Consider the following 24,006-nt stretch of genomic DNA (forward strand, 5'->3'; position numbering starts at 1 on the left):
TGTGCGCGCGGACGTCATCCATAAAAATTACTTGGTGTAGCCTAATGTACAATCTCAGGGGATGACATCACTATGCGGTCCCAAAGGTACAGAAGTGTAACACATACACACTATCGATCGAAAACCGAAACGTCGGTGGAATATATCTCTTGGTTGTGTAAAAAGTCTTTTTATTCAGTGACTTACCAACCTGATGAAACTATTCAAGGAGGAGAAATACAATGTATGTCCATGCCATTGTGTGAGCAGACAATGTTACTGTGTCCAATATGAAAGATATTTTAGAGTTAGGTAAAAAAATCGCACCAGGTTAGCATGGGTTTAGTGAGATGATGAAATATTTGAGCCAACCGATCAAAGGCTGGAGAAACTTGGCCATGTTATATTCTGTATATACTATCTGCATTCATGTATGATGTCTGCTGTCAAGAAGATTCATAGGATTTTTTATTAGAGGGTAACTTGAAATAAAGCACATTTTGTTTAGTAAACATTAAAGCATCAAGTGTTGGAAACATTGCTGTGTAGTTTATTGCTGTCTGGCTGAGGTACCATCATTTGTCTCTAGGTGGCGCTTCAATACTGCATGTGTCATGCATGACAGTTTGCCCCTTTGTGAATTTTATGTTCAGTAACAGTTTCATTTTTGTGCGTATAGCAACCCTGAAGATCACTTTCATCTTAGAGCTTAAGAAGAACATGTGTAAGGAATGCATTAATTGTTTTTAATGTTTCTTACATCTATGTTAAGATTTCACATAATTTGGCCGAAAAATGAAAGTGTGATCTTTGTTTCAACAAAATACCATGAGACAGAGAAGAATGCAATCTTGTATGTTTCACTTTTATTGTGTTCACAGTCACTTCTTAGTTACATAATGTGTATTCACAGTCCTATCATCTGCAACAAATACGTACGCAGGACCTCATTCACTGATACACAAAGGTTGAGAGTTTCCCCTTCATACACAAGGCAGTGTCAAATTTGCTGTACATTCGATGTCCCTTCTTGGCTACAGTGCACCTTTACTGATGAAACAACAGACCACATTTAGACTTATAACACTGAAGTATCTGTGCCTTTGTCCTAGATTGAATCTACATGACAATTGCTGAAGTCCCCTTTACAAGAAATAGGACATGCTTTAATGCCTCTTTTTTGCTGCTCAGTATACTTGTTGATCACGTTTCAATCAAGGTAAAATGGCACAATGTGCATTTTCCAACAAAACCTATCAGAAATTCTACGTGTACATCAATGTTCTGGGTATGAAAAAAAATTCGACTACTCATAGTAGTCATATCCAATCCAGTCCTATCGAACATACAGGCATGGAAAAGTGATGATATTTTACAATGAATTACATTGCACAATGATGTGTATCAGAGATGTTTGACACCACAAAAAGGCCACTTTAAGGAAACAGTCATTCCTAATAAAGAGTCTCTAATTTTTCTAGAGTTTCTAAGAAAAGTAGAACACCCCTGTCTGACATTAATGCATTTCTTTCGTTTTTCAGTCATTAAAAGATAGCGTTTGCCTGTAGCTACAATTTGTTGTCACTGTATTGACATTCATAAAGTACAAGACTGGACATACTTGGCACAATACTGTCTTGGAGTGTCAGGAAGACTTGATCTAGGCGATGTAGATTTTCTAGGCAAGTACATATTATCCTTCCGACAGTGATTTTTCTACAAGTGTAACAGTGGGGATCAACCTCCACTAACTGACCAGTCTAACTGGTCCGGACCTTTTAGCCTAGTGGTTAGTTGTTGGATTCCCAATCGGGATCGGCACGGGTTCGAATCCCGGGAGCAGCGTACTCGCCCCCTAGGATTTTTACACAAGATGTTCATTTGTCATAGGCTGGTCGTTACAATCTTTGCTTTCTGCTAGAATGGTGCACTTCGAAAAGCCATGTTGTTGTAGGTCCCTCAAAAGGTTAAGCTGGTATCATGCCCAACATATATCCAATTTTAAGTTACAGGTCCCTCCAAACAGAATCCATTGATTTCTACCCACCAATATTACACAGTGTGAAAGCATAGTGCACTTTCAATCCGGTAGAAGTTTAATTTTCTGAATGTATCTAAGAGCCTTTCACAATCTGCCTTTAGCACAATTACTTACATATACTTTATTTATTTATTTATTTGTATCAGGCCCATGGCCCATAAAAACAGACACATAACAAAGATTTACAAAGCTACACTTACAAAGACTTTACATAATGTCGCCAGAATGTGCTATGCCTATGGCAAAAGCCGTCCGAGTGTACAAGCACTCTAATTATATCATTGTCAGACGACAGCAGGCGTGTTACAAATGAGTAGGTGACCTTGCGACGCCTTGCGTCAAACATGTCGGTCCGGTTATTCACAAACAACCAACTAGTGCTAGTATGCCTGCCGACGGAAAAGAGCATTTTCATTGCGCTGTGGTAAGCCACTCGTAGCTTGGAGATCGCACTCACGCTGTAATTACTCCAAATTTGGGCACAATACATCGGGGAGCAATACGCTGAGAACAACTCACTTTTTACCGCCGCTGAGCAGTAACGAAACCGCCGGAGGAGTGAGTTTGCCCGAGAATAAAAGCCTCTGACGTGAGCTCGGATTGCTGCGTCATCCGAAAGATCAGGGGTAATTATATACCCAAGATATGTGGTAGAAGAGGCATACTTTAAGGCGGTACCGTACAGCATCAGCGGCGGCAAAGGCATACTCATGCTGAAGCGGCGACACGGAAAGTACATACATAGTGTTTTCGATTCATTAAACAACATGTCAATATCCGCTCCAGATAGCTCACAAATACTGATCAGTCTCTGCAACGCTTTAACAGACGGACAGACGAGGCAAATGTCATCCGCGTACATCAAGTGGTTGACTAAGGTGTCCCCAACATAGCAACCAACTCCAGACCTCAGTAGCTCGGTACTCAAATCGGATACATACACATTGAACAAGATTGGTGACAATATGCTGCCTTGAGGCAAACCATTCATAGCGGTAAATGTATCCGAGAGGGTGTGGCCCCACCGGACACAGAATGACAACGTACTATACCACACGACCAGGAATCTAACTAGGTACATCGGAACCCCTCGATCCATAAGTTTTTTAAACAATGTCCAGTGATTTACACGGTCAAACGCTTTGGATGCGTCCAGAAAACATGCAAATACAGGAGAGCCCCTTTGTCGATAATACTGAATAATTTCTTTGAGGGCAAATATACATAGATCAGTTCCATGTTTCTTCTTAAATCCGAACTGGTTGCTCGGGGAGCATAGGAAATCGTCAAGGTATGTCAATAGTACAGATTCGATAACTTTTAACAAGGGGCTGGCAATTGCAATCGGACGATAACTGTCCTTGTTCGAGGCATTACAGCTGGGCTTCTTCAATACAGGGACAAGTACAACGTTCAGAATGCTAGGTGGCACATAGGCGTGTCTAAGCATAGAGGAAATTAAGAATGAAAGCAGAACGGGTAGTTGGGGCCCGGCGTTCTTGAGATGCTCAGCTGAAATGCCCTGCACGTCACTAGCCTTCCCATTGGATAAGTCTTTGATAGCATCACATATCTCTCCTACTGTTACCGTGGTTACATCGCTAACATCGGATTCCATTGCATGCATAACAGATTGCTTTTGATTAGCGGACTTAACCGAATTAAACAAGGAACTGTAATAGTTTCTCCACATATTGGCAATATCTGTAGCCCCCGTGTAACCATCAACCGTGTTGGGAAGATTTGGCTTGGAGCGGTTTTGCGAACGCAGAGCATTCCAAAAACTCTTGCAACCCCCCTGATGAAGATGCATGGCAAGCGCGTCCGCTCTAGACTGGGCCTCAGAGCGGCGACACTGCCTCAGTAGCAGCTTAAATTTCGCCCTTGTTTTACGCATAATATTCCAGACCGCTCCATGCCTAGGACGGCCCAACTGCCGCCAGAGAAGGAAAGCATCTCGGGCGGCTTGATGGGCCTCCTTGACAACGGCGTTCCAGCCGGGTACAGAGTAAGGGGAGGATCGTTTCTTATTAGGGAGAGAAGCGGAGGCGGCTGCATGAAGAGTGTTTATAATCTGGTTGGAAAGGTGAAGGATGGCATTCTTATGAGTATCATTATTACAGTTTGGGTTGTTACAGTAGAGAACGTCGTCGGGAATGAGGATATTAGATAGGAGTGTATCAGAGTAGGTTTGGTAGCGAAGCAGATCGGCTGGAGTTGCGCGTTCCCAATTAACATACTTAACATTCATAGGTGGGCTCTCAGCTGTATTTACAAACAATGGCTCCCAGTGGAACGATACTTGCAGTGGGAAATGATCGGACGACAGGAAGCCATGATCAACCTTCATGTCTATGATGTTGTTATGCATGGTTTCAGAACAGACGCAATGGTCCAACCAAGATGTTGTCCCATGAGCGTCACTAAAGTACGTAAACGTGTCATTGGGAAGCAACTCAACGTCGCTGACATGAAGGTTGTTGTCCTGGCAAAACTCATACAGCATAGGGGCAAACCGCCCGTCAGGACGGGTGTTAAAGTCACCCATAATACAGATGTTTGAGATACCTAGATCATTCGAAAGTGACTCGATCTTACCAAGATTTTCCATAAACAGATCAGCATGATTAACACAGTCAGTTGGCATATAAACACATACAAGGAGCATTTGTCTATCTCCAGACTTAACACTTATGGCTAAAATTCGATCCTCATCGCAACTCTCGATTCTGACCTCTAGACCAATGTTCTGCCTCCAAAGGACAGCTACACCGCCATATGGGCGACCTTGAAGAATACCCTCCTCTGTGTTAACGGGGGAGGTACCGAAAGCTAAGAAATCATCATCGAGTTCTGATAAAAGGTGCAGGTCCTGCGGGAGTAACCAATGTTCCTGCAGTAGGACAATGTCGGAAGTTTTACAAAGGTCTTTCACAACCTGAACAGAGTTTTTCAGCGATCGGCAGTTGTAAGACACAACATTCAAGGAAGTCAACTGTCCTTTGTTGTTATCCATTAGTGATCACGAGGAGCAGATCGTTGGTAGAATTTCCTTACCAGGATACCACTGGGCCAGAAATCCGGCGACAAGATCTTTTCAGAGTCGGCCTTTCCGATCACCAGCTTGAAGGATGCGTAGGAGCCAAAACGCGTCACCAGTTTCTCACAGTCTACAAGCTCCATCTCGTTGTCGTGTAGAAACTGGGTCAAGGATTCAGCGGATGTTTCCACACTGAGTCTCGACACAAACACCTCAACAGGTCGGGGTTTCGCCACTACGAGGGATCCTTTGTTGGATGCCCTACCGACGATGGCCTTGCCGCGTCGACGACGCCGGACTTGCGTAAAGCCGCTGTTGCCGTCAGTAACACTGGGCCTGGCAGGCGAGGAAGCCAATGTTGTTGTCGGGGCTACAGTTAGTTGGCGCTGTTTTCCTGTTAAGCGAGGGGTCGGAGGGGGTGCCGACTTATCCTGGCTTAGCACAGTTGCGTAGGATCGACACTCTTGACTGATCGGGACGTCCTTCATGTGATCAAATTTGATGTCGCGAAGTTGTTGCACTTCAGCTCTGAGTGAGGCAAGCTCAGATTCCATGTTCTCGACCGATCGGGCGTTGTCCTCCATGGCTTTGGTGAATTCCGATCTAAGCCTGAAGTTGTCCTGCGAGGCCTCCCGTATAACGGCCATCTCCTGCCTTACCATCCTGACTTCCTGCAGACACAGGGACACGTCAAAGTTGGTAAGATCAACAGCTGGGAGATGCAGCTTTACTGAGGCGAACATCGGCACCTCAGTCGGCGGGGTTGAGTGCAGAACCTCGAGAATATCCAACATGTTGGACGAACACCTGTCAGCACCCCGTCGCTTTTTGTATCGGTCTGGGGGGCTACAGAGACCATGGACAAGCTTCTTGCTGGTCTCAATATCCTCCTCAGTGTAAGTCTCACAACAGACTTTGACGATGATGTCGTTTGGAGTGGTATCCATCTTGTTTACCACATAACACAGTAGATCATTCACATATACACTAGAACGGTCACATGTAGCTCCTGGATCACTACACCTAGACGATCTGTCGTCTGAGACACATCTAGGGCACAGCAAGACGTCCCCCTGACAGAGGCGAGCGCCGCCAGCCTTGCACTTATCACAGTTTGGCATACCTGAGGGGGAGGGGGGCGCCCTCAGAGATCTGACCGGTAGAAATTGGTCCAGCGATGACAATCGTGAGCGGCTTGGATGTGCAGGGTGCACAGACAGGAGAAGCCCGACTTCGTCCAACTGGGGGATCCAAATAGGCTCATAAAAGCACACAAAGATCAGGTGAAAGGACTAAAAACAGGACAGCTAAAAATTCCGCGTCCCTCACCGAGCGACACCTAGCGATTATTAAGTACGTCACTGTAAGTTGTAATGTATAATACATTGTATTAATAAGTCATGTCCTATCCAGCAACAACTACAGATGTATACATTGTATGTATTATGTACAACATGCATGATTCCATGTTATTGTATACATAACTGTCATACAGCATGTAGCTTCTCTCTGTGCAATAGTCAACATTAACTCCAAGAGGGGAGACAACCTTTACCAACTTCAGGTTCACAGTGACATGTGCATTTGCATTGTTACCAAATATCCTCAAGTATGTAAAAGAGTCATCTAATGAACACATTTAATTCTGGAATGGTTTGGTGAAAGCTTGGTCACACACTGGTTAAAAGCATAGGTGCTAACATGTCACTTATGAAAAGGATTTTGCACTTGGTGGATTTCATTGCACAATGGAAAAAAGCCCCATCAAATATGACTTACAAAGTGCTTGCTGACTTGGGGCTGGGTACTATGATGTAACTAAAGCAGTTAACATGAACAGATAATCAAGCTTTATGTCCTACTTTGTTTGCATTCACCATTTGTTCAATTACATGTACAATGAATTGTATCTGTTGGACTGTTTGTTGAGTTTTCCGATGTTACAGAACATTCAAATAACACGCGTAATACATGTATATCATATTTAGTGCTGGTAGTTGGCTTTTTTTGTCTGCCACATTTAGATGAAATATTTCTCTTCTGGAACATGTTTATGGATTATAAAACTATATTGAGGGAAGGTGGAGTAGCTATAATTATTAAGATGTGTGAGCGATAATTAGAGTATACATGCTGAAGTGAGTGTAAGTGAGTTGGATACTCAAACGCCAAATACATCACATACATTTTTCTTGACAGGCCAATTGCACAGTAACTGTAACAGTTGTATTTTACAATTTTGTATGTTCATGTCAAGTACAAATAGGAATCAAGAAATAGTTCCACAGATTCTGAAATAATAATATATATTGAACAGACAAGCTCAACAATTGGCACATTCTCTTCTTTATACACAAATAGATGAAATATGTACACATCTTTAATAGAACAATTAAAATCTATCATTATACACAAAATGAAATTAAAATACATCCAACTTTACAAAGACAGAAGATTTGGTATTCACAATCATTATGTTACCATATTTGGAATATCATTTTAACAACCAATATGACACATAGTTTGCACAAAGAACATCATTCTGACCATTTTGACTTTAAAAACGATAATATTTCAAGGTCAATGATTTGTGAGGTTGCATTCAGAGTAAATTCATCCTTAAAATGATTTCATTTATCTTTAATCTGGTTTTCACTTATTATATCATCTTCAAAACAGATACAAGCTAGGCTGATTCCAAACACAAACTTTAAGAATCACCTCTTGAAATCACAGCAGACTATTTTCCTTTTAGTAAATGGCTGCATTTCTCAAACTCTTAAACCACAATCAAGAACTATAACTTAGCGATCCTTTGACTTTCACTGTTTTCTTAATTACATTGTGTCAAGTCCTTCCTAGAAATTTCCTCTTTAAAAAATTCAAATAATCCACCCTTCCCAGAATTAATGCTGATGATTCTTGCTTCTTTTCTTTTAAAATTGACAATCATAACAGGATAAATTAGAATCAAGGACATGACGTTTTGTAAAATTGTTGGGTTTTGATAGCTTCAAACTCCTCCAGCATGCCTTCCAGCTGACCTGCAGTCTGTAGTGCTTCACTGGTGAACTTTGTCTCTTCTACGTTTGTATTTCACGGGGCACGTTTTGTCATGCACCACTCATAGGACTATTTACAACTTGGTGCACCAACAAAGACGTCGTCCCTCCTTCTACTGGAAACATCACTGGTCAAGAAGTTGGCTCCTGGATGTGGAGAAAGTTTTCAACATGTCAAAGGGTATCACAGATAAACACAGCAACAAACAAACACAACAATTAACATGTCTTGTATGCACATTACTATTAAAAAGGTAAATTGAACTAGCAGAGACAATAACCTCTAAAGACTTGATCTGCAGCAATGGAAAAAGCACAGGGGTTTTCTGCTGTGCAAAAATACATACAGTTAACTTGAAGGTAATGAGTATCATACATCTAACTACATGGCAATTGGTATACAGGATAGATAGAGTCTTAAACATTCAGGTTTCCTTACTTCAGTGTCTTGAACCGTTCCTTCTCCAGGTGATTTTCAGGTCCTTCACAGTCGAACGACACCAGGTGCAGAGCTGTGAGAAGGAGAAAAAAAAGGAAATCATATTAATCTGAATACATGCAAACCAGGAAAGCCAACTCCAAGGGCAATACAGATCCATGTACATGTATGTATGAATACTAAAGAACCATAAACTTAAATAATCAAATTGTACTCAATCTAATTAAAAATATCATCTAGACTTGAACATTTGATGACATTCATGCACAAAAAAGAATGCAACATACATGTGTACATGTTACGGTCACTTGTCTGTATCATTAGGTAGAGCTACTTTAGATGGCACTTATTTTAGACTTAATATGAAATTGTAGAATATGTGAATGGAAAGTTCATACTTACAGTCTTCATAAAACACTGGAGCTGTCAGAAGGTAGTTCAGTACTTTGCGGTGTCTCTCGAATGGACACTGGAATCAGAGGCAAAGGATGAAATGTGAAGAACACTTTATGAACACAGACAGATACAATATTGGTTTATTGGTAAGAAATTACCCATGCAATGGCAGCCAGTGCTGAATTGCTGCAGGGTTTACAATCACATACTTAGTAATACACAACAGATACATATTATTTTGCTCCACACTTGCACTTTGTGGAACTGTCAAAAGGGTCTGGGCGGCTGCCTTTTGGCACCAGCAGTTGACCTCAATACGACCTTCCCCAACCGAAGTCAGGTACCCATTCACACCTGGGTTGAGTGAGGAAAGTCGTGTAAAGTGCCTTTCCCAAGGGCACAACATCGGGCATATCGTGGTTTCGAACCCGGGACCTCTCGGTTCTGGGCGAAACACTCTTACCGATTGCGCCACACGATGCCACTTTAGAATTCAAAACAGAAAGCACTTGTCAAGGAGAGTGGGTAAGTTTACAGCCGAGCAGATGTATATTTTTCTACAAGATACAGAAGATCTGAGCTGAGAGAGTATTTTTTCCTTACCTCCACCTGCTGCCAGGTGCAGAAGGACGTCACCTGTCTTGCCAGCTGCCAAAATTTCTGTTAACAAACAAAGAGACATCTAATATGGACAAACATTGTACCAGAATTTACATTACATAATTGCATATTAATAAGATAACAATTTCAATAGGTAAGAAGTTTTCACTACCAATTTAGGCCACTCCAATTTAATTTCTTGGTTAATAGATTTTTTGGGGTAAAATTTTACACCAACAGAAGGCTGGGGTGAAAACTTGCACCTGACCCTGTTCACTCCCTGAAATTGTGTGCACCAATTGAAAGTACAAACTTTCCTCTGAGATTCTGTTTTCCCGTTGATTTTCCAATCTAGGATTTTTTGTTAAATTCTGTTAACCAGGAAATTAAAACGGTGTAGCCCTGAAGAGCTGAGAAAATTGTAATTATTGAAAATGTTACCGTTACCTCAAAACGGACATGTCCGTTTGGAAGTTTGTTGCTACATGTCTCGTTTAGAAAGTAGATGTCTTTCACCATCAGGCTGAAGAATGGGATGACGATCTGTTTTGGGGAGAGAGGAATAAAAAATTAGTTACAAACACTGCCTAATCTGTCCATAGATACATGTACTGCTGGAAACACATATATTGTACAGTACAGTTCATATGTGCACATGTAGTCATTAGTAAATAAGCCTCACATTTTCACCTTATAGGCTATCATTTAATTTGTTTACAAAGCTTTCCCCCAACTCTTCTACTGTGTTCTTTCTAATAAAAGATAAGAATGAAACTTGAGAGAAACTTGAAGAAAAATTATGCAAATGAGGCCCTCATTAGCATAACTTACGGCCAGGTGTATTCACCTTTCCTAAAGGTACCTACATCTGAAATATGACATCCGTAGCTTTTACGGTAAGGGAAATACATGTTCAAGTTTCTGCATAAATTATGCAGATGTGGTCCTCATTAGCATAATTTATGTCCAGGTGTAGTCACCTTTTCTAGAGGTACCTACATCTCAAATATAACATCCTAACCATCCTAACCTTTCTGCAATACCATAAGTAGGGCTACTATCCCACATATACTTTTGACAGAAGAAGAAGAAGAAGAAGAAGAAAGAAGAAGAAAGAAGAAAGAAGAAAGAAGAAAGAAGAAAGAAGAAAGAAGAAGAAAGAAGAAGAAAGAAGAAGAAAGAAGAAGAAAGAAGAAGAAAGACAAAAAAAGGAGAAGAAAGAAAAAGAAGGAAGAAGAAAGAAGAAAAAGAAAGAAGAAGAAAGAAGAAGAAAGAAGAAGAAAAAAGAAGAAGAATAAGTGTGGCAATTAAAAATCATTGCCATAGCGAAGGTGTCTGGATTGATCTTACTTCACTGTAAGGAAAGTACCAACGTAGCACTCTAGATCTTAGTTCTGCCATAATATTGTGCAAAACGCACTTAGAAATCAGAAAGGCATCTGCCAAGCAGATATAGAAAGGCACCATGTAACTCAAGGAGTTCCTAGCATATGTGGAAAGGCCGGAGTACACTCCTGTTGTAGTGTCTTTTTTCTCTGGCATTGTTGGATAGGTGGGGTGAGAAACTAGGCCGGAAGTTTAAAAAATCGGTATGCTGGGGCTCCTATGATCGTTTTGGTTGTTATTCTAGCTCTGTAGGATGTGTTTTCGAGGAGCTACTGTTGTTTTTCCGACACCGCATGCCTCCCCGTAAGGCGTTCAGTGTAGACTGCCCATGCGGTAACCCAAGTTATTTATCGTTCCGTTTAAAACTTTGGAACGTGCCAGTGGCTGCATCAACACCATCACCAAAATGCAGTTGCCAGGCAGCAGAGGTCGAGGTAGACCTAGGAAATCGTGGATGGAGTGTGTCAGGAAGGACATGAAGGTGTGCGGCCTGACCAGCGTTAGCCCCCTGGACAGAGCTGCATGGAAGAGGGGTGTGACGACTAGCCGGCTGCTGCCCACCCCTGTGTCAGGGACCCCGGCAGCAGTTTAATCAAAATACTGGATACTACTACTACTACTTTCGGATCTCCTCACGTTTTGGTTTTCACAGAGGTTTTTTGGTGGGAGGCATGATGTTCATCATGTTCTTGTGACAATAGATCAACTGGGATGCGCAAACCCTTTTCAAAGCTAGAATACTAGATTCGGTGAACTCCCTGACACACTCCGGACAGTACGAAATCGGACACCACGTAAAAGTAGGTCATCTGTCATCAACAGCTGATGGCATGGATGCCAGACGTGCTAATGAGGTATCAAGTGACAGGAGGGCATCCACAGAGTTGGCCGGACGGATTCCTGACATTCCTGTGGAATTCTGGGAATTCTTGCAAATCGGGCCTAAAATATACTATTAAGCTTGCCCCTCAGGCTTCGCTAAAAAAGAAGAAAGAAGAAGAAAGAAGAAGAAAGAAGAAGAAAAGGCCAGCAAAACAGTATATTCCCTCCCTACAGGAGGGGAGTATAAATACACCATACATATTTACTAGACACTAGCTATGGGATGTTCAAGAACATAAAGAGTCCTTACCCGTTCCCTGTTGCTGTGCGCCCCTGCAGCTCTGTGCAGTGCAGCCATGAGGGAGGCTCGGTAGTTGGAGAAGTTGGATGTTGGATCCATTTGGTGCTGTAGGGCAAGTGGGTAAAAAAGAAATGTTATCTGTGAGGTACCCAGTGGTGTTATCTCAATTATTCTACATTATTGGAAATGATACACCCAAGGTTGGGATGCAAGATGCAAATTTTGCTCAAGTATTGGTCATGCAGAAATGATTCAAGCCCCTTTGATTGAATGTTTGAAGATCGCAAAAGGCCACACCATTTTAATTTCTTGGTTAACAGAATTTAGAAAAATGCTTGATTGGAAAATGAACAGGAAAACAGAATCTCAGAGGAAAGTTTGTACTTTGGTGCACACAGTTTCAGAGACTGAACAGGGTCAGGTGCAAGTTCTCACCCCAGCCTTCTGTTTTCATGATTTTTTTGTTGCTAAAATTAAAAAAAAAATCTGTTGACCAAGAAAGTAAATTGATGTGGCCTTAAAGCAATTATTCGTCAAAAGCAATGATTTCATTGTGCCTTAAGATTTACATAGAAATTGTGTAAATTGTGCCTACCTCCAGAACATCAAACTTGCAAGTATCCACCTTGGACCACTGTAGAAAAAGGGAAGATATCAAATACAATATCGAGTTAGTCTTTAACTGGGACAACTCATTAATCAATAATTAATTCATAAGTCCAAAGCGCAAATGGAGACAATAATGATGATGTGTACTCACTGTTTTCTTCAATCTGGCAACTGGACTCATGTTCAAGCCAGCTGCAAGGAAGACAAAGAGTTAGTCAAAAGGCCTACCGAATACAAAACAACCTAACAACCAATTCAAGGGGAAGAAACACACAACATTGCTCTAGAAACACTGCAGTCTCACTCATTATCTTCGCCGAGAAGATTATGTTTTCAGTTACTCCAGCTGTTGGGTGGGTCTGTATGTATGTCAAGAGCATAACTTGAGAAAACTTTGATGGATCTTCATGATTTTTGTAGGTGAGTAGCAGTTGTAAGAACGGAGGTCAAGTTAAAAAATGGTACCCCTAGCAATTTTCGTCGGTACTGCAGCGGTTTTTGTGTGTAAGTGTATTTTGTATGTGGACAACATAACTCGAGAGGCTGTTGATGGTTTTGTATGGTATTTAGTGGATGGGTAGGGTTTACAAAAAAGAAGGTCAAGTTTGATAATGGGCCTTCTAGTTAACTTAAATATGCCCTCCAGATCTTTGGATCAGAAAAAACAAAACATTTTTCACACCGTACAGATAAACTTAATTCTATGTTTTGGCAAAGCCGATACTTACCAATGATGGCCATGAGGGAGTTGAAGTTACCGATGTTGAAGCACTCTCGAGCCACATCAATGAAGAACTCGATCACTCGTGCTCTGTGCTTCTTTTTCACCGGCTGGAAAAGAAAGGAAAATTAACATTATCAGTGTGAAAGACATGAAAATGGCTACTAGTTACATAAAAGGTGAATTCTCATCATTGCTGACAATATAAATATGGGTAAAAAGGGGTATGGTAAAATGTAAAGGTCTTGTATCAGGCTTTTTTACTGTAGCAAAATTTCCGCCAGAAAAGTAAAAATTTCCAACGGAAGGCGATTCAGTACCAAGAACATTACTTTTGAGGGAGAAATACCAATAATGAGAATTTTCCACTGGACGAACAATCAGAGGCAGTCTCGGAAGTATCCAATACAGATAGAGTTTCTGAAAGACACATACTGTAGACCAACATAAAGCTGCAAGCACACTGCAAGGCTATTTGATATAGCAACTTCAGCACCAAGGACATAACCATGGGGGGGGGGGGTTACAGCAAGAAAGCACTGTCTGCATATTCCGGATATTTGGCTCTTGGAAGTACAAATGTATGTTGGATGACCTACCTACATGTACTTTTACAGATAAAGAAGGATACTGTCAAAGACTTGCATATAAGTGGGGCGAGGGGGGCATTCCTGTATATGTAAGTGTGGGGAGGGGGGCATTCCTGTATAAACAAGTGTGGGGAGGGGGGCATTCCTGAACACCTACACATACACGAAAGTGGGGAGGGAAGGGCATGCATGTGATCTTCACAGAATTGATGGGAGGGGGGGCATTCCTGTACACCTACACAGATGTGGGGGGAGGGGGGGCATTCCTGTACACCTACACAGAAGAGGAGGGGTCTGTACAAGTCTGCATAGAAGTGGGGAGGGGGGCATCACTGTTCAACTGTAAATACAAGTGGGGAGGGGAGGATGTCTGTACAACTGTACAGAAGTGGGGAAGGGGGGCATCACTGTTCAACTATAGATTAAAGTGGGGAGGGGAGGATGTCTGTACAACTGTACAGAAGTGGGGAGGGGGGCATCACTGTTCAACTGTAGATAAAAGTGGGGAGGGAAGGATGTCTGTACAACTGTACAGAAGTGGGGAGGGGGGCATCACTGTTCCACTGTAGATACAAGTGTGGAGGAAAGGATGTCTGTACAACCGTACAGAAGTGGGGAGGGGGGCATCACTGTTCAACTGTAAATAAAAGTGTGGAGGGAAGGATGTCTGTACATTGTCAACTGTACAGAAGTGGGGAGGGGGGCATGTCTGTTCAACTTGAAATACAAGTGTGGAGGGGAAGATGTCTGTACAACTGTACAGAAGTGGGGAGGGGGGCATCACTGTTCAAATGTAAATGCAAGTGGGGAGGGAAGGATGTCTGTACAACTGTACAGAAGTGGGGAGGGGGGCATGTCTGTTCAACTGTAGATACAAGTGGGGAGAGAAGTATGTCTGTACAACTGTACAGAAGTGGGGAGGGGGGCATCACTGTTCAACTGTAGATAAAAGTGGAGGGAAGGATGTCTGTACAACTGTACAGAAGTGGGGAGGGGGCATCACTGTTCAACTGTAAATACAAGTGGGGAGGGGAAGATGTCTGTACAACTGTACAGAAGTGGGCAGGGGGGCATCACTGTTCAACTGTAGATAAAAGTGCAGAGGGAAGGATATCTGTACAACTGTACAGAAGTGGGGAGGGGGCATCACTGTTCAACTGTACATTGCAAATACAAGTGGGGAGGGAAGGATGTCTGTACAACTGTACAGAAGTGGGGAGGGGGGCATCACTGTTCAACTATAGATTAAAGTGTGGAGGGAAGGATGTCTGTACAACTGTACAGAAGTGGGGAGGGGGGCATGTCTATTCATCTTTAAATACAAGTGTGGAGGAGAAGATGTCTGTACAACTGTACAGAAGTGGGGAAGGGAGGGGGGTTGCATGCAGCAGAAGACAAACGTTGCGTAACACACCCTGCGAGAAGCTGCATGCCTCACCATACATATTTCTGTTGCCACCATGTAGCTCAGTCGGTTGAACCACTCGACGTAGGCCTCCAGGTTGGATGTCTTCTTCATGTCTTGGAACAAGGTCTGCGAAATATAATAATAATGGTTTATTGGTCAGAAATTATCTGTGAAATGGCAGCCAGTGCTGAAATGCTGCAGGGTTTACAATCATATAATACAGAACAGATACATATTTGCTCCACACTTGCACTTTGTGGAACTGTCGCAAGGGTCTGAGCGGTGACCTCAATACGACCTTCCCCAACCGAAGTCAGGTACCCATTCACACCTGGGTGGAGTGAGGAAAGTCGTGTAAAGTGCCTTTCCCAAGGGCACAACATCGGGGCATATCAGGGTTTTGAACCCGAACCTCTTTTCCAGTTCTAACAATTCTGTAGTTCAGTAATAAGATTCTTGCAAGTTCTTGCCTGAAGGCTAGGATAAGAATAGTGAATGGAGAGCAGCATAACATGGTATAACTATCATACTAATTTAGATGCTATATAGTTACTACCAAAATGTTTTTTCCTGTTTTTTCTACTTTTCTTGTTTAATTTGTGGACAAATTTTCTTGAATTAAGAAATTTCATGAAATTGATATTAAGGATAAATAAGAGAAGCACAAGAGACCATTCCAAGATTCTTTTCTTGCAAATTCTCACAACAAGAAACATTTTCTTATTTTTCTTCGATGAAGAAATAATTTCTATAAAGGATTTTCTCTCTTAAGAATTTTCTAGAAACTCAAGTTAAAAGTTCTTGTTTTTCTTGTATGAAGAATCAATGTCTTGCCATGTATAAGAAAATACAGTTATTTTTCTCTTCCTATCTTCTTTTTCTGGTAGTAAGAAAAAACAGGAGATCAAGATTAGGAAAACAAATAAGGACTAGAATCTTGTTCTTGATTTTGGTATCAAGAAACTTTGACATTGGAATGCATTTCACAGTGTCATGAGTTTGTGGTGAAGAAAACACCATGAAAAAAACATGAAAATAAAAACACTATGAAATAGTCAAGACAACTACAGCTACTGTAGATTTAAAACCTGAACAGTGCAAGAAAGAGAGAAGAACTAACCCGCTCATCCCACTCTGCAACATCCTTTGACACGAAGGATTGCACAAACTCTTCCGGCCCAATATGGCTGATTCTCTCCTGTGAACATCAGACATGGCAAATAGCAAAGAGTCAAATGGCAGAAATTCTAAACATACATGTTAAGTCAGTCTGTCAAATGGCAGAAATTCTCAACATACATGTTAAGTTGTTCCCCTCTGCCAAAAGAAATACATTTCTTAGTACATGTAAGTTTTAGTAACATGCTTCTTCCAGATTCATGTTCTCTTTCAAGGACAAATTTTGTAAAAAAAAAAATCCATCTCTTTATTGGTACCACTAAAATTGTGGAGTCCTTAAGCCCCGCCACAAATAAGAAATTCAGCTTGGCCAATGTGTTTGCGAGCTTCAAATGTGCATTTCCGGCCGAAGTCCTGTTGATTACGAGGACTTCGGGCAATTTTTAGAAATCAAAGTTGATCCAACTATTGGCCTTTTACAAGGTTAGCCGATTCTGACTTCGTCCATGTCTGAGAGATGGTACCATCTCATGGGGGATTTTTAGTTTTCAGTGTTTGACGGACGTCACCTGAGCTTTTCAATGGAAAATATGGTCGACGCTCTGACAATTTTGAAATTCGGCGAGCTTCGGGCGACTAAAAAATTTGGCCAACGCTCGTATAAATTGTGACGCCGGCTTTACAATATGCAAGGCAGCACCAAGACTTATAACTGTCAAATTTGATTCACTGTCAAATTTGATTGATGATTTGTGTATATGTTGGTGAACTCAGAAGGAAAGTATAACATTCTAACTCACCATCTCTATGTGTGTAAGTTGCTGAGCCATCACTACTGGGTCATTGCACACGTTAAGGATGTCCTTCTGCAACAAACATCAGACACAGCATGGTTTATCATTAACCCTACAATTCTTTTAATAAATCATACTGTCTATTCAATGTTGAAAATATACATCATCAAGTTGTATCATATGAATAACTAACACTACATGCAATGTACACTCTCACACACTCAATCACTTCAACGTCTTTAACTTTATTGGGTATTTATACGCTGTTCATCCACTCAAAGCCAAAGCATCTACCGTATGATAATGTAACAGCCAAAAACATATGAGCAATCCAGTAGTCCTTATCTGAAATTCCACATTGCAGTAAAACGCATCACTTATCAATTATGTATATAAACTATGACCATGTGCACTGATCATGATAGGAAAGGAAAGTGATCTCGAACCAGTCTAGCTCAAATGAACTCAATGAACAGTTGAGCTAATCTTCCACTGGTCGTGACAGAGAGGACAGATGCTATGTACAGTATTTACAGGTTCATTGTACCGGGGTAATTCCCCTAGCTTTTTTCGACAAGCACAATGAACAGTGGACCAGGGCTTAACGTTACGTCCTAAGGACTGCAACCCTTTCTGGTAGCGTGCATGTCGGGTGAGCGACACAGCCGGGATCGAACCCGGGGCAGAGGCAAGATCGCTAACCGCACTGGACTATGCACGCCACGCTATGATGAACTTCACACCCATAGTAGCTAGCATCCTTTTCTTTGCTTTAAATGCTATTTTCTTTCGCAGCAAAGCAAGTTCAAGTGAAGAAGTCTGCAGCGGCCCTACCTGTATTGCATGTGGGTTTGTCTTCAGGACTCTGAGTCTGTCGGTCAGGTTGGCGTTGATTTTGGTCAGGACATGCTCGTACTTATCCAACACTGACAGCTGCGGAAACAAGGTTGTCAGAAAATTAAACAATGCCTTACTCAAGTTCGAGGGAAAAAACAAACATATGGGACAAATTTGAAGTCTAAATCACATGAACATAGCTGATCACATAAGATTCAGAGAAAAGCACTTAGGATACTGTCCTTGGTACTGAATACATGGTTGGAAGAACAGGGCACTGAGAAAAGTTTACAATATTCCATTCTTATTGTGGAGAAAACCTTTGCTTTTGTATTTCTAAGTGTTGTCTCACCTTTCGAACAAGTGTCTGCATTATCTGGCCCACAGTTTTTCTTTGATTCTGAAAGACAATGCAATGATATCAAAAACATGAAATCTAGAGACTTTCTAAGGTACATTACTGTCTCCTTCAGTACAATTCTAAAAAATCTGTTGCTCCTTTCTTCAGTTATTCTCCTTAGAAGATTTTGACAAATACGCCATTGCAGTTCCAGTGACACATACCAGGGGGCCCAAAATCGACCTTGACCTTTTTCCTCCCAACAACTACCCACATACCAAATACCATTACAATCCATCTAGATGTTCTTCAGTTATCCTGACTTTAAGCATTTGGAGACACACACATGCACACACGCAAACACACATGCAAACACACTCAAAACAATAACCCCATTAAAAAGTATTTTTTCATGGAGATAACAAACCAAACATAGTGATAGTGATAGATCTAGAGGTCTTTATTGTGGCTTTATGCCACAACGGGTAAAGTATATCAGGTAGATGTAGATATGAAGTAAGTATATACTAGATGTGGTGACTATAATATACAGACATTTTCCATGAGCTACAGTAACAACTGAGTTGCTTACCTCGTTGATGATGGAGCATCTCTGTGTGATGTCCTTCAAATGTTTCAGCATCCTGTCGTCTCTGAAGTCGTAGGCGAAAACCTCCGTCCACTCACTGTTCAAGAGACAGAGTGGTTAAAACATATTACATTTACCAAATTGAATGCCAAAAAAAAAACAATGCTAGATATGTCACATGGCATGCACAATGAAACCAAGGACTAACATACACAATTCCAAGTATGAGACCTGTAAGATATTTTCCTCTTCTACATTTCATTTATTTTCTATATGACACTGTCAACATAACACCAACATATGGATACATTGAGAATTTGACATCACCAGTATCACATAGGTCCTATCATCATTACAGAAATATCTTCTTAAGTTAGTATATCTTTGTAACAGCAATTTAACTTTGTATACTTGCAAAATATTGGAAGTACTGTAAATGTTTGCGGTGTTTGCGGTGCGGTTTTCCCGGTGACCGTTTCAACGCGAACTTAAAACCACCGCGAACATTTTTTTCCAATACTGTAGCCGTTTGTAACTATAGTACTGCCGCGATCTTAAAACCACCGCGAACACTTCATTTTCACCTTAGCGCGAAATAAAAACCACGCGAACTTAAATGCATTTACAGTAACTGTAAGATGGAGAAAACATGTAGCAAATGCCCACTCACCTAATGAGTTGCACAATGTGAGAGCCTAGTCTTCCTTCTGCAGCCTGCACAATGAAAAAGTATCGACATTTTCTTAAACATTCTGCACAATAAAAGCATTTGATTCAGAACCTTAGATTCAACCAAGCAAAAAAAAGATAGAGATCTTGAGTAGCATAAAATCAAGAAATACTTTGTGTCTGTTTCTCTGTGAAAAGAATAATTGTTTTATAATTAGTGTCTACGAAATTCTTTAAGTATATACCTTGTCTTGTCTGTCTTCTGTAAGCTTCATTTGAAGTCGACATTGCTGAAATTGGAGGAACATCATTAGCAAGTCTGATATAGAAAAAGGAAAGGAAAGTGATCTCGAACCAGTTTAGCTCAAATGAACTCAATGAACAGATGAGCTAATCTTCCACTGGTCGTGACAGGAAGACAGACGCTATGTACAGTATTTACAGGTTAATCATACCGGGGAAATTCCCCTAGCTCTTTTCGACAAGCACAGTGAACAGTAGACCACGGCTTAACGTCCCGTCCTAAGGACTGCGACCCTTTCCGGTAGCATGCATGTCGGGTGAGTGACACAGCTGGGATCGAACCTCGGGCTTCTAGTTCCAGAGGCAAGATCGCTAAACACTGGACTACGCACACTTAGACAGACTTAATTATGTTCTGCAGACATTTATTGCTAGAAAACTGCAACATTTGTGAATGAGTAATCATGCACAATAGGTAATAGACCTAGGGAGTCTTTAGTAAATAAAGAAATTTGAAAAAAACTTTCTTAAGGAGCTAATCTTCTTATCACGATCAAAGGCAGACACGGCTCTGATAGCTTCTTTAAGAGATTACCTTAATCTTGTTTAGATCAAAGGAAAGGATCACCATCATCTGCCAGATTATTTCTTAATTTTCCATTAAGTACTCCAGCCCTGACTGTAGGTCTATCAAAAGAAATTTGAGGGCTAAAAGATTAATGCTGGAGGATGTGCATGTATTCACAGTGGATGTCATTCATTTGCCTTGCGTTCATCTACCATCAGACAGTAAAACACAAATTATCTTATTTTTACGTTGATGAACGTTAGACATCCAGGTTATAAGAAAGTTACTCATTACAAGCAACTGGATAAAATTTTGAAACAGTCAGACGTTTCAGACAGCATCCGCTATCTTTCGTCAGTGACTAAAGAAAGATCTGGTAGAACTAGGTTTTATACCAAAACTCTTAACTTTTGTTCCAGTGTTTGAAAGTCAAGGAAAATGATAGACAACTTCTTTGTGTCTTTCTCAGTCGCTACATCCATCTAAAATTTAATCTGATTTCTCCCGGGGACATTTTGTGGTGGATTTCTCAAGTTACAATTCTTCTGTGTGATGTACATCTCCTTAGAGACGACAGAAACATCTCTTGGCAGCCTAAATTATTCATGACCTGTCTCCCTTGAACATGGATCATATGTCATGTCCAATACTTCCATTCATTCAGTCCTCTGAGGAAAGGAAATCGATGTGGCAACGACTGAATAATTGATGATAATGTCCTTTTGGAAGACAGGAGTATATCAGGATGTACTTTTATCTGACTAGAAGTGAGCAAAGGAAGATTTTTTACTCATGATTATAGCTATATAGCCATATATGTACGGAGGAAAATCAATAGGAATAGAAAGTTGCGTATACCCAGGAGTCACAGTTGTCATGGATGACAAATATGTTTGAAACGTATATCTTTATCATGCACAGTTTTTCATATCCAGTTGAAAGAGTGTACTGTTAAATGAGTTTTCAAAATGTAGACTCTGAAGTTTCAAATTGGTTTCGGATGTTTTTTTAATATTAATCTTTAGATAGTATACTGTGAGTAGTTTCTTTCTTTTAGTGGAGTCCTATAGGTAGCAAAATACCAAGGACAAAGTTGGAAACAGATAGGTTTGATTTGTCAGCTCCACTCTAATCTCTCTCTTTCTCTCTCTCTCTCTCTCTCTCTCTGGATGCCGTTCCTAACGTAATATATCAAAGATATCAAAAACTTTCTTTGACTGTTAACTGTACCTTGCAAACTTCTTCCAGCAGTTCATGTGGTTTGATGAAGAGCCGAGACGACAGCAGGAAAGCAAAGATGTACGTCCTCTGCGGGAAATAATGATACAGAAATTAGCATTTTCTACTTTAACCTCTTCTAAGTCATAAATGTAGCCATGCACCAAGGTTTTGTGGATCCAGAGTTTTATTTTATTATACGACTACTTTCCTTCGCAGCCTGGAGCTGAATTGCGAGGAGCGCACACTTGGCGGGGCTAGATCGCAAGGGTCTGGAACGGCTGCCATTCGGTGCTACCCCAGATGACCTCAATACGACAATTGCCCCATGTGCGGCCACAGGACTAGGCTTTTAACCACTCACACCGGGAAGGACCCGTACTCTTTTCGATAAGTGCGGCGGGTTCTTTAACATGCTCGAGGCGTGGCTCTAGATCTCCTCAAACACGGGACCCCTCCATTTAACGTCCTATCAGAGGGACGTCCCTAACCGAAGCTAGGTACTCATTTACACCTGTGAGTGAAGTGAGGAAATTTGTGTAAAGTGCCTTTCCTAAGGGCACAATGTAAACGGAACAAATCAGGGAACCCCGGATTTGAACTCAGTACCTCTGGGTTCTGAGGCCCAACACCCTGCCACTGCGCCACCGAGACGTCATGCGGTTGTATGTTGAAAAAGCCTGGCACCGTTTCAGTAGCTTTTCATGGCTATCTTTTATCTCAAGTTCCATCTCCTTTCTAAAACTTGCCTGCCAACTTCTATACAAGTGCTGTGAAACACATTCCATGTTCCCTTCATCTTCATGTCAAGAGGCCCTTAAGGCTTGGAGCCATACTTTGAGGTTCGGGCCCATTTGAGAGGCCCCAAAATTGCAGAGATAACTTAAAGGCACCCAGAGCATTTTATGAGGCTTAAAAACTGGAAATATTCTAGTTGCTGTTATCTTTATGAAATGGACATTTAATGCCACTGTCTACCACATTTGCGAGCAGATTTCTTATCAAAAGTGCTCAAAAGCGGCACAAAAATAAGCTACATGGTGATCTTTTAGTTTCACACGCCTAGTGTAAATAAACCGATACCATAGCCCCACCCACCTCCGTCAAAACATAGAAATGCAGAATTAAAACATAAAGCTGCAAATATTTGACGGACATGCAGTCACTCTCTCATTGGTCAAACCGCTAATTGTGATGGACAGTCAGGATCAGTCTATTAGCGCTTGGATTTTCTATCAGTTCTCACCACACAACGACATCGTATCTTTGCTGCTTTAATGTCGATATGTAATCATAGTGTTATTGAAACTTACCATGTGTAGTAATGATGAGAAATTTGAGCTTTTTTATTCAAGTTTCAAGCCTCATAAAATGCTCTGGATACCTTGTTCCCAGGAGTGAAATTCCATATATATGAGGGTAGGCTGGGATTATCAACGGTCATATTTCTCAAAGCTCATTACAAGTAATCAACATTGTTTAAGCTGACATCTTTCAACTGCTGCACACATGAACAGTTTGTGTGGTCTGTGAGTGTGAGATACATTAGGCAGAAGGGGTTATCGCATCTGATAGTGGAATGGTGGTATATGTACAATGTCATGTAACAATTTTTAGTTCTGCAACTTGCTGAGATACAAAATCTGATGTAATGCTAAGAAGATGGGCAAGACTGTCCTCTGGGCTGGTATGTGGTGAAAATCCTAAATAAGATTATCATCATCATCATCATTCCTCCTCTTGATGAGGTGAATCAGTTGCAAGGCACTTTGCACTGCACTTTGTCATCCATTGTAAGTGTAGGCAGTCACCAATGTTTTCTATCTGAGTGTTTTATTTTGTATGTTGCTTCATGTTGATGTTGCCCCCCTCCCAGCTCTATCAAGTATTTTTTGTTTTATTCTTTCACAATTTGCACAAAATGTAGCAGCAGCTGCTGCTGATCATGATTTTACAGCATCAAGATATATATTTTCTTTCATATTTATTCAGAATACTCAGAAGTATTCTTTTCAGTTTGCGAAGATCAAAACAAGCTTTGTATTCATGTGAACTTTAAAGGGGGGCATGCTTTACGTCAGAGATAGTTTAAGAATTACATCACAATAACCCCCTCACAACTACAATCAAGTATTGTATAATATCATCTATAATAAATAACTGTCTAAGACAAGATTGCTAAAGTTATCTGCAAAGGTCAATCCCAAGTTCAAGGTTTACATTTTAGATGAGTCA

General features: G+C 41.0%; 2 protein-coding genes across 6 annotated transcripts in view; both read right to left on the minus strand.

The window, feature by feature from the left end:
• Positions 1–5,035: 5,035 nt before the first annotated feature.
• Positions 5,036–6,007, minus strand: LOC136448745 (uncharacterized). Its single transcript, XM_066448389.1, has one exon. The coding sequence runs from the start codon at positions 6,005–6,007 to the stop codon at positions 5,036–5,038; it is 972 nt and encodes a 323-aa protein (XP_066304486.1).
• A 1,383-nt stretch (positions 6,008–7,390) lies between these two features.
• Positions 7,391–24,006, minus strand: part of LOC136448345 (ras-GEF domain-containing family member 1B-like) — a 90,229-nt gene continuing 73,613 nt past the window's right edge. For 4 of the 5 annotated variants that reach the window (XM_066447751.1, XM_066447752.1, XM_066447754.1 and 1 more), the window contains 18 exons: positions 21,784–21,861; positions 19,988–20,032; positions 19,744–19,787; positions 19,077–19,170; positions 18,497–18,544; positions 18,142–18,240; positions 17,314–17,379; positions 16,515–16,592; positions 15,401–15,520; positions 13,404–13,506; positions 12,827–12,867; positions 12,662–12,700; positions 12,076–12,171; positions 10,005–10,100; positions 9,561–9,617; positions 8,964–9,030; positions 8,562–8,634; positions 7,391–8,269 (listed from right to left, as the gene is read on the minus strand). In XM_066447751.1, the coding sequence (XP_066303848.1) occupies positions 8,248–8,269; positions 8,562–8,634; positions 8,964–9,030; positions 9,561–9,617; positions 10,005–10,100; positions 12,076–12,171; positions 12,662–12,700; positions 12,827–12,867; positions 13,404–13,506; positions 15,401–15,520; positions 16,515–16,592; positions 17,314–17,379; positions 18,142–18,240; positions 18,497–18,544; positions 19,077–19,170; positions 19,744–19,787; positions 19,988–20,032; positions 21,784–21,861 (1,266 nt within the window). In that variant the 3' untranslated portion in view covers positions 7,391–8,247. The remainder of the gene's footprint in view (positions 8,270–8,561; positions 8,635–8,963; positions 9,031–9,560; positions 9,618–10,004; positions 10,101–12,075; positions 12,172–12,661; positions 12,701–12,826; positions 12,868–13,403; positions 13,507–15,400; positions 15,521–16,514; positions 16,593–17,313; positions 17,380–18,141; positions 18,241–18,496; positions 18,545–19,076; positions 19,171–19,743; positions 19,788–19,987; positions 20,033–21,783; positions 21,862–24,006) is intronic. The other variant, XM_066447753.1, reaches the window with a different exon arrangement.

The sequence above is a fragment of the Branchiostoma lanceolatum genome, chromosome 14, assembly GCF_035083965.1.
Source record: "Branchiostoma lanceolatum isolate klBraLanc5 chromosome 14, klBraLanc5.hap2, whole genome shotgun sequence".
Lineage (NCBI taxonomy): Eukaryota > Metazoa > Chordata > Leptocardii > Amphioxiformes > Branchiostomatidae > Branchiostoma > Branchiostoma lanceolatum.